The 17,522-nt window shown below is 47.8% G+C and overlaps 1 protein-coding gene across 1 annotated transcript in view; it reads left to right on the top strand.

The window, feature by feature from the left end:
• The window catches only part of Nuggc (nuclear GTPase, germinal center associated), a 45,551-nt gene extending 28,925 nt beyond the window's left edge, over positions 1-16,626 (top strand). The window contains exons 12-19 of the mRNA XM_027926880.2: positions 329-462; positions 4,211-4,375; positions 7,761-7,918; positions 9,375-9,513; positions 10,274-10,382; positions 10,994-11,130; positions 13,416-13,506; positions 16,405-16,626. Of these exons, the coding sequence (XP_027782681.2) occupies positions 329-462; positions 4,211-4,375; positions 7,761-7,918; positions 9,375-9,513; positions 10,274-10,382; positions 10,994-11,130; positions 13,416-13,506; positions 16,405-16,538 (1,067 nt within the window). The 3' untranslated portion in view covers positions 16,539-16,626. The remainder of the gene's footprint in view (positions 1-328; positions 463-4,210; positions 4,376-7,760; positions 7,919-9,374; positions 9,514-10,273; positions 10,383-10,993; positions 11,131-13,415; positions 13,507-16,404) is intronic.
• The last annotated feature ends 896 nt before the right edge of the window (positions 16,627-17,522 follow it).

Genomic DNA, 17,522 nt, shown 5'->3' with positions numbered 1-17,522 from the left:
TAGGTAGAAAAACCTAGGGGAACCACAGAGTTAAGCGCCCTTGCTTCAACTCTGCAATGAATGCCAACCCAAAGAAAAATGCCCATTCTTTTTATAGCCAGTCTGTACTTTCCTATGAATTTTATTTTGAATAGCTAAACCAAATTAATATTCACCATCGCTGAGTTACCTTTCACTGTTGTTGATCCCAGACGTGAAAAAATGTCCTTCAGAAAGCTGGTTGAGGAGGCAGCCAGCTGCAAGGGCCAACTGATCTTTCAACGTGTGTGAATTCTGTTCCATGCAAACTTGACCTTTTAAAATTGTCTGTGCCGCCTGTGAATTCCAGAAATCCCCAAGTTAAGAGAATACATCAGGAAAAGGCTCTTGGACGAGAAGAGGAGGATGGTGACCAAGTATGTTACTGAAGCCTTTGGCCTACTGCTCCTCACAGACAGCTTCAACTCCACAGAAAACCTGCCGGTATGGAAGTCGCCTGGGCCATCCGTTCTCTCCCTCCCACCTGGGCAGAACATTCCCTTTGCCTATTAGAAAACTATGATAAGGAAGAGACAAAGCCCAGAGAATCTCAGGGGACTAAAAGATAATGAAAGGGTTCTAACTGTAACATTTGGATAAAATGGACAGATGGGCCGAGAGGAAAATGTAAAAGCAGTCTGTGGTAGCTCTCACCTCTCCCGAGACTCAAGCAGGACGGAGTCTGTGCAGGATGGAGAAGGAGACTTCCACGGAACGCAGATGACTCTTGGCTGTCTTGGAGAGCCACGTCTGTACACACAACCCAAACACGACACATCTGTCCATGGGTTTCAGCAAAGTTCAGGCATTTATCTTCCCCGTCTAGAATGCAAGCCCTTTGAATGACCAGAGAAAAGTTACATTTCTCATGGCAACAAATTTATCTCTCTGATGGATGACTTTTTAAAAACCCTAACATGAGAGGGATAAGCTACTAAATTAGAAAAACAACCCCTTCCTTTAATCAATCAAAGCAACCACTTTGTTTCTTTATAAGAGACTGAATCTACAGACAACAGAAAACCATATATAAAAATGACTGCACCCCATACCCTGCAGAAACTGCCCAGCCGGCCACCCCCTTACTATAATAACCAGGCCAGGAAGCCGGTCTTGTGCACTAAGTCAGACTTACAGGAGGTCACACTGCCAGCTCTAGCAGTGAGCCAGGAAGCCACACAATAACTCCTGTCACAGTCAGTGCCTAAAGGCCACTACTTGATCAAAAGCTCCTCTAATCCTTACCCCTGCTTGCAACTTAGGGCCAGCTAGAGAAAGCCAGTGAGACCCTAAGCAATCACATGGATGTCAGGCCTCCCGCCTCCCAGGCCAACAGCCTCCGCTGAGGGCACACCCGCAGCCTTCCCTCTCCTCCACCATCAAGCTCTCCCTCCCCTTGGCCTGCCTTGGAGTCTCTGCCAAATCCAAGGCCTGGAGCCGCCCCCTCCCTCAACCAGGGGAGTAAGCAGCCATGGCCTTTCCCACTTGGTTGATCCTTGTTTATTCCACCCTGCTTTCACCCGTCAGGTCTGCATAATCAAGTTGTCTGACTTCTTGCTGTGCCCGAACTGGGAAGGCCAAGAAAGGTCCTGTGAGAGGTCAAGGGGCTGGTCCTGGAGCCGGCAAAGCCAGCCTGGGATGAGCTGCGGCTGCCAGGAGGGGTGGGTCCTGGAGACCCACTTCTGTGGGATATAAGCGATGCCCGCTGGAGAGCTTTGCAGTCTGGCCACAGGCCTGCACTTGAAAAGAGCTGGATAAACAGCAGCACACGGGGCAGCATTCGCTGTCTCTTTCATTGAACATGGTGTGCTTTGTTTTGGCCTAGCTGTGTGAGACAAAAGCACAACTCCCGAAATCTGAGATTTTCTAATTTGACGTTTATGCTCTGAAATAGTTGAGGAAGGGTTTTCCTTCCATCTTTCTGGAAAGTTCTTCAGGGTGACAGCGGCCTCTCTGCCCAGCACAAGATTGCTCTTGGAAGTGCTGATGGAAAACAAATCAGCCATGGTGCTGTGTGTGGTTGGTTTATTTGTAAATGCAGGACAGGGCATTTTACAGTCAAACCTGGAAGTGCCCTGCCCACGTGTTCTCTGCTAACTCAGGTGCAGCTGCCTAGGGGCTCACGCCCATCTCTATGGCCAGAGCCAGGCCATGGAAGACACAGAGGAGGCGGGGCTGCTTGGCCTCTGTGATGGCCTCCTCACGGAGAGGCCGGCAGCTTTCCTCAAAATTCCTGGGCCTCTGACGTTGGTCTTGGTGTTATTTCTTTGATGGAAAGTTGGAAGGCAAGAGCTTTGTCAGTGCCTTTGACTTCTGAAAAGTCAAATCTAAAAATGTACGCAATTGATGATTTCTAAAAGTTTGTGATCCAAACCCAAAGTTTAGAGTTGGGTAGTTAGTGCTTTTAAATGAGCCATCATTGCTTCTAAAAATCAATAAGAAGTTTATTATGAGGCCTCAGTGTCTCATGAGCCCTGAATTTATTCACACCAAATGCCAGGCTTCCCCCTTGGTACTGTTCTCTCACACCCAGCTCTTCCCTCTCTTGCCCTTCTTACGTTTGTTTAATCAGTTTAATCTTACGTTTAATAGTGAGACGCGAGGCTTTCTTTTCATGACCTCTTACTTCATTTTGATCACCAGCAAACCCACAAATTCTTAAGAATATAAAGGATACCCAGGAAAAAAAAAGTTATGGCTTACCGAATCCTCACTAGTTAAGTCTAGGAGAATCCCCAGGTGCACCGGGAGGTCTACAGCCTGTGCCCTCAGAGCTGTGGAGTTGGAGGCTGTTTCCACCATCAGCCAGCTTGGTTCACTTGCTTTGAAGATGATGCTGTTGACAGGCAGGGGAGTCAGTCATCTGTGTGAGGTCGCACATCTACCCCACAGCTATTTCCATCTGCTTGGAATAGAATTTAAATCCTGCATTATCTAGCATCTTCTCCATATCTCTGGTTGACTGTTCACACGTTCATGGATCATGCCCCCCATGCCATGCCCTGGATTAAACAAACACGAATGAGAGTCTGTCCCTTCAGCAAGTGCCTGGTCCAGGAAGGAGTCAGGAGGGGTGAGGGAGACATGTCATAACACAGCAGTGTACCAAACATGAGGGCAGCTCAGAAGGGGGCCCAGCCCTGATGGCGGGTGGGCAGTCGAAGCATCACTAAGGAGGAGACACTAGAGCCTTGTCTTGAAGAATGAGAAAGGGGAATTTGTTGTAAAAGGGCACAGGGCTAAGAGGGACAGTGTGTGGGGGGAATGGTAGCAAGCCAGGGGCAGGGACCTGGGAACCTGGGGAGATGTGTCAGGCAAACAGAGACAGTGGTGCTGGAGGGGTTTGTTGAGTGCCCACTGTGCAAAAGTGCCAAGCCAGGGAGTGGGGCTTCCACCTGCTGCAGGCACTGTGGGGTGCACCAAGGTTCTCAACAGGACGAGTTGAGAAAAATCAAGGTTGACCTTTGTGGTCACACCTTTGTGGGCATTACTTACTGATAGGGATACTCTCTGAGACAGGTATCCTTAGCCAATGTCATCATTGTGTGAATGTATAGGGGTACTCACCTAGATGGTACAGACCCTGCACACGTGGGCTGTCATAGAATCTTAGGCCACTGTCATGTATGCCCTCCATCATTGACCAAACCATTGTCAAGCATGTGTGGCGACATATTTTTGTCCCTGACTAGACTGTACTCTTCTGTGAAGAAGGAACCATGACTTTATTTCTGTAGTCCTGTAGCTTTGCTGTTCAAAGTGTCATCAAGGGCCCAGAAGATCAGCTCATCTGAGAGCTGGCTAGAATGCAGAATCCCAGACCCTTGGATTTTTTATGATTCCCCAATGATTGTATACACATTAACACTAGAGAAACACTCTTCTCAAAAGTGCTTTGTGAAAGCCCCTTCAAAGTTTGTTAAGTCAGATGTCATTGGAAAAATCTGTTTTAGTAACAGTTGGATTGCTACTTGGATAATTACTTCCCCAAATAGCCTGGTGAATTTTACACCCAAAATAAGCTTCAGTGGGCATCTGTTGTTCTGCTCTCCAATCCCACAGAGCCTAAGGAGGTCTGTGCACTGAGGGGTGCCCTCTGGGGACAGCAAGGGGAAGTCACCTCCAGGCAGTGATCTCAAACTTAATCTTGTGTTGGTGGCTGGCCTGATGCTCCTTGTGACCTCGCCCCTAGAATGAACATTTGCACTTGAGCGGCCTGCGGAGATTTGTGGAAGAGAGGACGGAGCTGCTGGAGAAGGCCATGGAGCAGTGCTTTGCCCACATAGAGCGGCCTCTGCAAGAAGGGGTCCGGGTGGCCAGGACTTCCTACCGACGCATCCTCGGGGCATGCCTGGTGGTGAGTGACCCTTTCCACGGAAAACCTGTACTACCTGGCGAGATCAACCTGATCCCCAAGCTCTTTTCACATCACCCCCTTGCTTTTAAAAGAAACAAGGAGATAGAAGAGAGTCAGAGAGATTGAAAATTGCAGATACACCAGCGCAGAGCGGGGCTGCTCGCCTGGGCATGTGGGCACCAGGGCAAGTTTGTGGTTCAGCAGGGGCAGGGTTGGAATTTAGGGTCTGAGGATCTTGCTTTGAGTGCCACCTCCAGCAAACATCTACTACCCAGACCTGGGCAAGGTGCCCAACCACTAAAGACCTTACTTTCATAAAAAGCCTCTCACTCATTTCTTCTGTAGAACTGGATGCTAAGAGCTTGCCCTACTTATCTTGAGCTATTGATGTCAGTGTCAATTACATTACACAAGAAGAAAGCATCTTGTAACCTCTTACTTGTGTGCAAATTGTGGTTTTCTTTCGTAATTAGCAGTTTGGGGTTCCTAAGGGAAAATACAAGCCTAAGGTAGTGTTGTAAGACTAGGAGGTGAAAGAGGCTCATTGTGTAGTCTGCTTGGGCTGCCATAACAAAACACCACAGACTGCACGGCGGCTTCAACAACAGACTTCCTTAGAGCAAGAGGCTGGAAGTCCAAGATCCAGGTGTTGGCTGGGTTTGTTTCTCCCAGGGCCTCTCCTTGCTCCTAGATGGCCACTTTCTCACTGTGTCCTTGCCTGGTCTTTCCTCTCTGTGCACCCTGCTGGTGTTTCTCTTCCTATGAAGACACCAGTCCTACTGAATGGGGGCCCTATCCCTTATGACCTCGCTTATTTTTAGCCTCTACCTGAAAGGCCCTGTCTCCAAATATAGTCACATTAGAGGCTAGGACTGCAATACGTGAACTTTCAGAGGAGCAATTCAGTCCACAGCACCCACTAAGAGTAAGGGGTAATGAATGACACTGCCCATGTGGCAAGAATCACAAGGATGGCTCTAGGGCCAGGAGCAGGGCACAGATGGCATGTTGTAGCTGGTCTTAATGAGATGGAAAGTGGGAACGTCAGCAGTGAGAAATACCTGAAAAGGTGTGTGAGGGGCTCTTCCATTTCAGTAAGCCTTTTCGCACTCTTGGTGATACTTGCTCTCCACGTGTTATTTTATGTGTGTTTCATGTAAAAGTTTGCTTTGATATCTAGATTAGTAAGAATGTGTGCTACAAGGGGGATGCAAGAAAGCAGGAGATGCTTTTAGTGTGAAACAAAGAATGAACGCTAATAAAAGTGGAGAGAGTGAATACAATCGGATGATCCTGGGGCCAGCGGGGAGGACTCTAGGGCTTGGATGGTGGAAAATGAGGGCGGGGTGCCTCCCACCTGGCTGGGGGTGTAGTGTGTGTGCGTGTGGTCATTCATTCAGCAAACATGAGAAAAAGGCTCACTCTGGACCATACACTGCACACTATCCTAGTAAACCCTCACAACAACTCCTGTGGCCTACATCCTCATGAATATATTGGTTTTACAACCTTAGACTGAAATATTGCTGAAAGATCAATGGTACTTCCATAGACAGAGCAATGGAGGGGAAGGGTGGACATTCAGGGGAGGACACATTTGGGAGCCTTCAGATGAATCAATCTAACTGTAACTTAAATTTCTCATTTTCCAATAAGAAAAGCAAGGTAGAAAAGCTTGTTAAGAAGGAAATCAGATATTCCTCAGGGATCAAGGAAAATTATGATGAAGAAAGGTCACTGGATTGGACCACTGAGGGTATTCAGTGTTGACCATGGAGTAGACAGCCTCCAAGTTGGCACCCAAAGGTCCTCACTTCCTGCTGTCCCCCTTGTGGATTTTCCTCACACACCTTGATGCAGGCTGGTCTCTGTGACCAGGAGAATTCTGCAGAGATGCCAGTGTGTGACTTCTGAGCTAGGTTATCAATGGCCACTGAAGCCTCTTTGGAGACCTCTGGGATCACTTGCTTGGGGGAGGCCAACCTCCATGTGCCAAAGTCAAGCCACTGTGTGGAGGGGCCCAGGGAGCAATGTGCTGAGGCTTTCTACCCGGGGCTGAGAGCCAGCACTGACTTGCCAGCTGTGATCCTTAGAAGCAAATCCTCCAGCCCCGATGACTTTAACCCCAGTCATAGCTGACTGACCCTCAAGGGAAGCCCTAGCCAGGAGTGGCCAGCCCAGGCATCCCAAATCCTGACCCACAGAATCACACTAAACATTTACTATTATTTTAAGCTTCTCTTTGAGGTAATTTTTGTTCTGCAGCAATAGATAGCTAAGTTACAGGGAGAGAAGTGGTTCTATCTGGTGATGGAAGAATCCAGATCTCAGAGTGGATGATCAAGAGTGTGCCCAGAAGATGAGGCACAAAGGAGAGGCACTCTGAGAAAGAGAGGGGCACCAGCCATCTTCAGGCCTCCCAGGGACCATCCCCTGTCTCACTGCTGCTTTCCCTGACCCCTGCATGCCCAAGGGGCTCCTCTTTGATAAACAGTGTGCTTTTGTGCCCAGAAATTTGAGCAGTCATCTATATACTAATGTGATATTTTACTTAGCATAGTAAAATAGCCTGAATGTCTAAAAATAAGAGAACCATAAAATGAATTATTCTTTGCCTACATGATAGTATATGGTTTAATAAAATGATTTTGGAATGCATTTAAAATTATTCTGGAATGTGCTCATGTTTTAGTTATTAAGTAGAGAGAGAATATTATACAATTGTATCATGCTATACAGCCTTTCACTTAAAACATATTCCCTCCAAACACATTTCATCGATTAAAGATGATAAAGCCCTCCACCAAAATTTTAGCAAACATTTCTTTTCTCCTTATTATTTATCACTATCTGGCTAAACTTGATTAGCTCATAGCTCTAACTATTATAATTTTTCTCTCATTTGTAAATTTGTTTCCCTGGGGAAAATATCACCAAGTTATACAAATCAAATAGTGTTTAATTAACTATTTAATAAAAAATATACCAACTTTGGACTATCCCCAGGAAATCCAAGACATATACTCACTCTCAGGTCACAACACGTTTTTTTCATTCATTCAACAAATACTTATTAAGTACCAGCTAAGTCAGTGCAGGCTTGGAGGACATAAAGATGGGTGAGACACTGTTCCTGACACTCACAAGCAGATGGTCTAGGAGCCCAGCCATGAGGCTTGCCAGATAAAGAGCTGTATGGGAGGGTTGTGGTCTCAGTGAGGCCAGGGCACATTGCTGGAGGTGTGACCTGGGTCCTCCCGGTTGTGTTTCTACTTCTTCCTGTGGTTCTTGGTAATGACCGTTAGCCAAAGGCAATGCAGTTCTGATTCTGTGACTTTCTAGTTCATGCCAACTAACTCTGCTAATTCATCGTTTAATTTTCTAGAGGAGTAAAGGGAACCAAGGTTTTCACCAGACCCTGAAAGCTGTTTGCCTGAAGAATGGCATCTATGCCTCCAGGACTCTGGCAAGAATCGACCTGAACCAAGCCATCACTCAGCCCATCTATGACCAGATTGACCCTGTTTTTGGAGGCATTTTTAGGTAAAGTGGTCTTTCATCTTGCCTCTGCATGAACAAACATCTGAAGAACGTCAAGCCAGAGTCTCAGTTTTAAGAATTGAGACTCTGGATCTGGAAGAGTAAAGAGTAGACTGTGACTTGAGGGCCACTCTGCTCCGTCTTTGGCAAAACACAAAAGCGATCTTGGTTTGGTTGACTTAACCATCTCCCCTGGTGACCTGGGGTGGAGTGAGATGTTGCTTTCAGACTAATATTATGTTTCCCATTATTTTTCAAGTCTCTCCTACATGCAGCGGGGATGGTTTTCTTAGGGATCTGAGCCCAGGACAGGGTATTTTGATTGGAGAGCGTGGAATTAAGCAAACACATGGCCTTCGAACCTTCCCTGAATGCAAAAAGAAAAAGTGGCTCATGGAGTCTCAGACATGTCGTGTGCTCACAGACATGGCATGAGCTTCGGCCGGGGGAGGATCTCCTTGTGCCCCTCCTGCAGTTCTGACCTCTAGCTCTTTCTTCTGCCAACAGACAAAGGTTCTCCTAGCCCCCAGGGAAGCAGTCTCCCTCGTTCTTCTCCTAATTGTACCTGGTTCACCACCTGATGCTGCAGTGGCCATTCTCCTACCTTTTCTGTCCTCCTCTGTGTCCATGTCTCTGCCCCTACCTTTCTGTAAACACTTCTTGGATCATGCCAGCCCATGTTCCCCATCCTGCCCCTGGTGACAGCTCTGTAGGAGTCTCCAAATTCCTTAGGATGGCATTGAGCCATTGAGCCTTCAACTTTCCCTTCTGACCTAGCACTGCCCTGCTGCCTGGTGCCAGCCCTCTGCTGGAGCCAACGTGGGGGAAGCTGAGAGCCACCGAGAGGTCCCAGGCACGGTGCCAAGCATTCGCATGCATTATCTCATCAAATGTGCTCGATAACACCACCAAGGGGCTTCTTTCTGCCTGTTTACATAGGAACACAGGGAGATTCAGAAGAACTAACTGCAGTGGGCCCCCATTCATGAGTAGAGAGCGAGGGTTTAAAGCCCATGCTGTCTGAGTGCTCTATAATCTGCTGCTTCTTACACCTGGAATATTCTGAGATATTGTCCCCTGGGAAATAATTCCCTTTCATTTTCTTCCCCAAATCCTACCTGTCTTTGAAAGTGTAGTCCAAGTCCGATTCTTTCAAGTGAAAGCACTTCGTCATCAGGAGGACAGTGAGTTTTGAGGTTAAAGCGGTGTTCAAAGCCTGGCTCTGTCTCCTACTCGCTGTGTGACCTTAGACACGTCAGCCATCTTCTCTGAGCCCCGATTTTCTCATCAGTAAACGGGCACCCTCACACTGCCTTCTGGGTTTTTAGGCCAATGACTTGGCCCAGGACAGCGCCTGGCATGTCACAGCAATTTGGTCATTGTCAGATTTTCTCTCTCTTCTCTTTAAAGTGAATAAAAGGACACCAGCCAGTTTCACGCTTGTCTTGCTTTCTTGAAGGGCTGGGAAGCCTGCCGACTCGGCGCTGATGCCTCACATTGACGCTTTCAAGCATTCTCTGCAGGAGAAAATGGCAGAAATTGGGATAAGAAGTGGCTGGAAGTGTGAAAGCTACAAAAAACGTTTCCTGATCCAGGAGGTAAGTTCCTCATAAAGTGAAGAGCACAGTGAGTTTGGGTAGTGGCTTTCTTCCCAGGCAGGAGCTGAAGGCTGCCGGTCTCTCCCCACTTGGACCCCTGGAGTGTCCAGGGTCTGGATGTGCCTCCTAGGAGGTGCATGGACTAGGAAACATAAGGGCTCCTGGGACCTCCAGGGAGGTGTAAGACACCAGGCACGCTTTGTCCCACAGTGTGGCATCTGAGGTGTAGGCTGAGGTGGTAGGGTTGACTCAGCTTCCAGGAAGAACCTTCAAAGCATCCTTAGAGGTACAAGAATGTGCCTCACCTTGTAATATTGTCACTAATTCTATCGTTTTTGCCAGTACCATGAAGTAGCGTCCAAAGCAGCAAAGCTTAAAGACTTGGTCACGTTTTTGCAGGTCGCTTGTTAGTTTTGAGAACTCTGGACTCTCGTCTGTGACTCACTTTCTTCCAGGGCCAGTCCAGATCACATGGCGAGAGTAGGAGATAGCTGATACCTCTGGCCCTCTAAAGATGGCCCCTGCTAGAACCCTGTCCATCCTTGGGTCAAACTCAGCACCTACTTACTGAGTAGTTTGTAGGGACTGGGCGCTGTGGAAGCACTCTGGGACGTTCAGAGGCTTAAGCCAGAGTTCTGTGTAGAGGAGCTCACAGCCAACCAGGACAGAGGCAGAGGAAAGTGTGGCCACACCTGGGCACACCTGACCTGCCTCTGCCAGAGAAATGTCACAGAAGGCCTGTGTCAACGTGGCTTCTCAGATAAGCGCCATCCTGGGAGGCCTGGAAGGCTACATCCTCAGAAGGAAGAGGAGGATCTACGAGTCTGTCACCAGCTCCATTCAGAACGACCTGAAGCCCTATTATGAAGGTGGGGCTCCAGAGGCAGTGCTTCCTCTTCCTTTGGGGTCTTCCTGTCACTCCTTTGGCATCCTATCCCGGGGCTCCCTGTCCTGGAGCAGTCTTCCTGCATCCTAAGTCCTGTAACACTTTCCAACTACACATGGAGATCAGATAACTGCAGGGAGCAGGGGGAGGTGATCGGGGACCTTTGTCCCCGTGGTTCCCAGTTCCTCTGTCCTCCCCTTGTCTGGAACCCCCCCTCTCCTCTCCACGCTGCTGCTTGGTATCCGGCTCTTGTTCTTAACTTCCTTTAAGTGTTTGTGGGCCCGCTTTCAGGATCCTTCTTGGTTTTGTTTTGTGGGGGGTAAGTTAGTAAGCTTCTGCTCAATTCATTTATTACATATTCCAAATGATTGTTATCTAAATAATGAGTGATGTTATTTTTTAATGTTATGCATTTTATATACATATGTATGTGTGTTTGCACATGTGTACATATCTATATATGCATGTACATATACCTATATACAAAAGCGTGCACACACACACACTTTGTTTTCTTGCTTACTTATTTTTCTGATGCCAGAGAGTTCTGACAAGTCCTTGCTGTGGTGTGACTGTGGCTAACATCTTTTACAGAGGCAGCTCAGATCACTGGCAAAAAAGCATGTGAGAGGATGAAGGATGTCATCAGAAGAGGAGTGGAGCGGCAGGTGGCCGAGGGCATGTTTGAAAGGGCTCAAGAAAGAATGCAGCACCAGTTTCAGCAGCTGAAGGTATCTACGTCCGCAGTTGGAGTCCTAGCCCATGGGAAGTTGAGGGAGCCAGTGCAGAAGGTAGAAGAAATAGTAGGCATTGGGCCCAGGTGCCGCTGGGTGCCTTCTGCCTGGTGTGCCCAGCTGGGGGTTTCAGTGCGGGGAGAAGAAGCCCCTGGCGCTCAGTGTTCCCTCCTCCCTGCCACCGAGTGCTGGCAAAGCACCTCCAGCTCTCCCCTGAGCCCTCTCCCTCCTGGGTCATCCATAGAACAACAGCCTTGATAGCTAGATGAGAGCTAAATTCTACACAGACACTAGCTAATTTACACCTACACCCCACCAGTCTCTGAGTGAGCACTACCATTGTTCTCAATTTAAATGTAAGCAAGCTCAGAGAGGTGAATCAAGAGGCCACACACTAATGAGATGCAGAGCTGGACTTCGGGACCAGGTATCTGCTCCAGCATCTCCAACAATAGTACAATCTCAAGACAGATTTTTTTAAACAAGGGAAATGACCCATCTACATAAAATGCCAATAAGTGAATGTCAGTATGCGGCTGCAGGTCAGCCAATCACAGTACCCAGCATAGATTTAGGTTGAGCCCATCCTCATTGCAAGATGTTTCCTAACAGTCTTTTGGAGCCTAAGTGCTGCTGTCAAGCACACTTGGACCACCCAGCTCTGGATCTCCTGACTCTGCCCCTTCCCCTGAGTGATAGAATGCCTTTGTCTTAGTTCAAGCCCCTCACTGTCCACATGAGGTTCCAAGTTCTTCTGTCTCAGTCCAGGCTTGGCTGATCCTCTCTCCTGATCACCTGAGGAAGCCAGGCAGGTAAAGCATTCCCACCAGTGTCTGTCCCATTCAATTCTGGAGGTGCCTGTCTCCACAGTAAAAAGCAGGGAATCTCCTTTGGAGAAGGACAAGAGCGTCTCATTTCCCAGCAGCAGTTTGATTTCAGGCATATTAGAATATCCTCACAGTCTACACATACATGCAGGAGATTGACAGAACTCCATAGAACCGATTTCCATTAATCAGATCCAGAGGTGCTTAAGAAAACAGTGCTCATAAAAAATGATCAGTATATTACCCAGGTACACAGTTATTTTAAATCATGGACACATAGGTTGTTAAAAATAAGTAAGGCCAAAGGAGGTTCTCATCCTTGATCCTTTTTCTAAAATTAAGAATATCATTGAACTTTTTTTGGGGGGAATACCCAGAATTGAACCCAGGTGAACCATTGAGACACATCCCCAGCCCTTTTTATTTTTTATTTTGAGACAAGACCTCACTAAGTTGCTGAGGCTGGCTTTGAACTTGTGATTCCCCTTCATCAGACTCCTGAGTTGCTGGGATTATAGGTGTGCGCCACCGCCTCATCCAGCAAGAATATCAGTTAGCTTTCAATTGTTTAAAATATTTTAATTCTAAATAAGGATGGAATTTCCTCTTACATATATTTTATGTTTGAAGATTTATTGTCTTTTTTAACAAATTACCTCTTCCCAATGTTCTTGTGACTTGGAGAATGGAGTAACGATCTGCTGAATGTGCCCAGCAGCCTCCGATGTGTTAGGTGTGTGGTTGCTGACTTGTTTTCACTGTGCAGTGAGGGGGCTACTTTGGTTTTAGGAGCTGTGGATCTCCGTCTCCCTTATCTTAAAGACAACGAAGCTGAGGCCAGAAGGGCTTATGTCACCAGCTCAAGGCTGAGCTCCTGGCCTGGCATTGAAGAAAAATATGAGTCAGGAGATCCAGGCTCAAACCTGGAATCCACCAAATTAGAGAAAGGATTCTGGTGTTTTCCAAAAGGAGGCAAGAGACAAAAGAGAATGCTTTTAGTTGATAAAAGGATTGAGAGTAGCAAGACATGACATTCCTCAGGCTGTGGGAGAGAAGAATCAGACCTGTCCCTGCACAGAGCAGGTGCCCAGTTCACAGTTATCAGTGAATAAATGCAGGAGAGGACAGTGGGGTAGTGACCAGTGTGCTCCCTCCTTTCCATCCCTGTGGCTGCTCTTCTCCCAACCCCCTTGCCTCATTAGCTCCTCATTCAGTTGCTCAGCACCAGAGGGACCCTCCCTGTGACTCTTGATAGGCAGGGAGGGACATGCAGAGACTGGAGGGAGCCCAAGGACGCGCGTCCCCGGCCCTCCAAAGTCCTTCGCCCTTGGGCCTGACTTTGGAAACCCCAGTCTGGACCTTCTCCAGCTGGAGGATGGGGTGAGGTTCCCTGTCTAGGATTCGCTTTCCCTTGGAGCACGCCCATCTAACAGACTGAATGTCCTTGTCCTGTAGAATGGGATCACGGAGAAGGTGAAGGGCAGCATTGCCACCATGCTGACTCTGGTGTCGTCCCAGGGGGATGGTCTCTACAAGGAGCTTGCAGGTAAATATGTGAAACCTCTGGCTGTGGTTGCTCCTTCCTGAGTTTAAAGAAATCTCCAGAGCAAGGAATGGAGATGATGATGCTGGTAATGGCCGGCCCTTTGCCACTTACCCCATCGAGACTTCTTGGGTGCTGTCCGTGGAATTCTCCCATTAGCCCTCAGGGATAGACATTATTGCTCCATTTTGCAGATGCAGAACTAGAGACTTGGATCAGATAATGTGCCCAAGGTTTCACAGCTTGCAAGTGGCGAGTTCCCATCCACAAAGTCGCCCTGCTCTCTCCGTAAAGCCTTTCTTTTAAGTTGATGCCTCCTTAGGAAAAACCCCATTGTCTGGTAGTAGTGGAGAAAGGTTCCTTTAAATCCCCTGGGACCTGGGGAAAGCAGTGCCAGCCATGCGAGCCCATGGCTGGCAACCACCTCCTTTGCCTCCCAGGTGTGCCACCTGGCTACCCCGTATACACTGGAGACCACAGTAAGCTGGAGAGAAAAGCACCTGTGATATTTCTAGAAAAATTAAAAATGTACCTATGCTTTGGTCCAGCAATCCTTCTTCTAGGAATTCATCCTGTCAATATCTCCTGCATGGGCAATTTGGCATATGTTCAAGTTTATTCAGGGTGCCATTGTTTATAATAACACAGATTGGAACAACTCAAATATCTATTAATAGGACACTGGTTAAATTAGATACAAGACCAGTAGAGGAACATGCAACTGTTATAAAGAATAAAGCAGCTTTATGTGGTGTTCAGCAACATGAAATGATCTCCAAATGTATTTTAAAGAGAGAGAAAAAAAATTTAAAAATGTGTGTGGTTTGTGACAATTTGTGAAAGAAGCAAAGGAAATACATATGTATATGTCTGTGTAGGCATAAAAATCTCTTGGGACACACAAGAAATTGATGACATTGGTGGCCTCTTAGAAGGAAAGAAGACAGGGGATGGTAGAGATTTTTGCCTTTTACATTTTAAAACATGTGCACAGCTGTTTGCTAGGAAAAAAAAAATACATAGACCTGATACTATTGATGAGTAACCGGGGTGGAAGTAGGCAGAATTATCTCCACAAGAGAAGCTAAACTGCTGCTTCTAAACCTCTGACCTGTGCTTACCTACCTTCCTGGACAACACTGTCCCCATCCCAGCTGGGTGGATGAGCCTGGATTTCACAGCCCCCAGGGAAGGAGGAACAGCACTCTCACACTGACCCACCTAGGACCTTCTGCCCAGGTCTGTTTTAAGGTCATAGTCACCTAAGTGTGTTTCCTACTTGCAGAAGGTCTTCCAACTGTCCGGTCTTGCAGACAGTTTGATGTAAATCGTGCCTGCCTAGTTGGACTCTGCTCCATTCTCTTCACCATCCACAACAAAGATGCATAGTATAGGGAGACTGTGCAGGCGCCAGGGCTCTGAAGATACCCAGACAGCTCTCAGGACTTGCCTGACTGGTGAGAATGGAGATCCGCAGATGGGACAGCCTGCATCCATTCACCAAGTGATGCCAGTTCGCACCAAGGTGCTGAGGATACAGCAGTGACCTTGACAGGACCCTCAAGGAGCTCTAGCCCAGTGGGCCGGAGGCAGGCGATACGCAAGCTAACAAGTGAAATACATGGCAGGGGAATCAGGCAGGAGAAAGGGAGGAATGCTGAGAGCAGGGGACAGGGGTCAAGAAAGGTCTCCCCAGGAACGGGACCCCTAAGTAAAGGCCCATGGGCAGGGACCCACTGGGGTGCCAGGTCTAGGTTCATCTGTTCTGGTGGCTCAGAAGACAGCAGTGGTTCAGGCTGGACACTGGGGAGCCTGCAATGAGCTGGGCCCCGGGGTAGACCTGAAGGTGGGTAGCAGGACTGGAGAGCAGCCAGCAGGAGGGAGGCCTCCAGTCAAGGCCCAGAGAGCGCCTTGGGTTCTGACTCCCCTCCTGGTCCTGGTCCCACAGCAGGTCAGCCTCAGGGTGGCTTGTCCAGGTTGCCACTGGGGGGTGGAGAACTGAGCGGGACTAGGAAGGCATTCAGGAGCAGAGGCGGAGCCAACTCCAAGGTGGGTCTGAAGCGTCTCTTCAGAGGGGACTGTGTGGGTCAGTGTCCTCCAGAAAACCCAAACCCACAGGCCGCGTGTAGGGGTAGACAGAGGCTTATTTTAAGGAGTTGGCTCACATAATCCTGGAGGCTCCGTGATGGGGAGGCTGACAGGCTGACGACTGGAAAGAGCTGCAGTGGAGTCCAGAGACCATCTCTGGAGAACAGGCAGGCAGATCGGAGGTGGAGGTGGAGGCCAGGAGGTCTGCTGGGGAGCGCCTCCCGCAGGGCTGTGGGGTCTTCTGTTCTCTTGGGCCTTCTGCTGATTGGTCAAGGCCCACACGCACTGGGAGAGGTGACTGCTTTACTCAGGGTCCGCAGACTTACAAGTCAATCTCATCCCAAACAGTCTGCAGAGACTGAGATTTGACCTCGTGTCTGGACACCGTGGCCTAGGCTAGTTGACGTGAGATTCTAGGGGAGGAGAGGGAATGGATGGGGAGAGAGCACAGGCCTCACACAACAGGCCTCCCAGCAGGTGCCTGGAGACAGGGGAGGGGAGGGTTTATTGTGTCTCCTTCCAGCTGGCACTTGGCACCCTGGACAGGCTTAGCCAGGACCCTCTGGGTCCCCCAGGGGTGGGGGGCATTATTTGGTGGTAAGGCTCTTGATTCCTCTCGGGGTGACTCACGCTGACACAGGCCTCCAGAGGGAGAATACCCGGTTTGATTCGGGTTGTTTATACCAGGAGACTGGACTGTCTGATTTCCCAGTGTCCTTCCAGATCTGCCATTCTGGGACAAGGACGGGATTCTTGGGGGATCTGTTCTCTGGAGGCACTAACCCGCCATGTGTGCCCTCTGCTCTTCCCTAGATGTCAGCAGTGAACACAGGGAGATGGAAAAGCTCCACAGGAGCCTGAGGGAGGTGGCGGAGAACGCGCAGCTGCGGAGGGGCATGCAGGACTTCCTGAGAATGTCCCCCAGCAAAGCCTCCCCCAGAACCTGACTGCTTCCTGGGCTCAGCATGGAAACCAAGTCCAGGGTAACCAGAATGACTTCTGTTTCCTTGAAATCCAATAAAGAACATTTCCTAACTGTTTGGGCTTTTTATACACAATAGAAACCCAATACATTGTTGCTTCTCACATAATTTTATTTTATAGCTAAAAAAAAAGTCACCATATTGACGCCCCAATGGAGTTCTAGAGCTTTAAGAAAAAGAGAATTTTGCTTCACTAAACATTGAAAAACTTAAGTATTATGAAAAAATTGCAGCATAAAACTTTAGGGACTCGATTCTATTTCCCATTTTAATAGTGGCGAGACTTTTGGGTAAGCAGGTAACATTATCCCATGGAAACAACGTGGTCTGGGAGAGAGAGGGACCCAAGACCTGGACTTCTCACTTGCAGGGTGTTGTGTTCCTGGAATGTGCTTCTCAAACATTTTGTTACTCTTCAGAGGACCCCGAAAAGCTTTTGTTTATTTGGGTTGTACATATTGATAGTAACTGCATGAAATTAAAACTAAAATAAATTTAAATATCTATACATTCAAATTTAAATGTGAATTAATTTAAAAGGACAATAATAAATCCATTACAGGTTAACATAAATAACATATTTTTGTGAAAAAAAAAAAGATATTTTCCAAAACATTGACTGAGAAGAGTGACATTGTTAGGCACTTTTCAAATCCTTCATCTCTGGCTTCTTGGTGACGGCCGGAGCCTCCTGACTGTTCCCGCATCCCATCTGTTGTAGTATGTGTTTTGGGTTGATGGATATGAAAACTGTCTCACATAGTTGGAATGCAAAAAAAACTGTTTTTAGTTGCCCTTTTATCAAATTACTGAATATTCTTCTTTGATACTATAATCTTGCAAAATGGTTGTTTTTCTAAAGGTCAGTTTTAGTATACAGTCTGAAACCCCATCAGTCAACTTAAAAAAAAAAACAAAAACACAAAACTCTGTTGCAATAAAACCCAG

This window comes from Marmota flaviventris, chromosome 3, assembly GCF_047511675.1.
Source record: "Marmota flaviventris isolate mMarFla1 chromosome 3, mMarFla1.hap1, whole genome shotgun sequence".
Taxonomy (NCBI): domain Eukaryota; kingdom Metazoa; phylum Chordata; class Mammalia; order Rodentia; family Sciuridae; genus Marmota; species Marmota flaviventris.
Note: the sequence above shows the minus strand (reverse complement) of the source record. Positions and strands in the feature narration are given on the sequence as shown.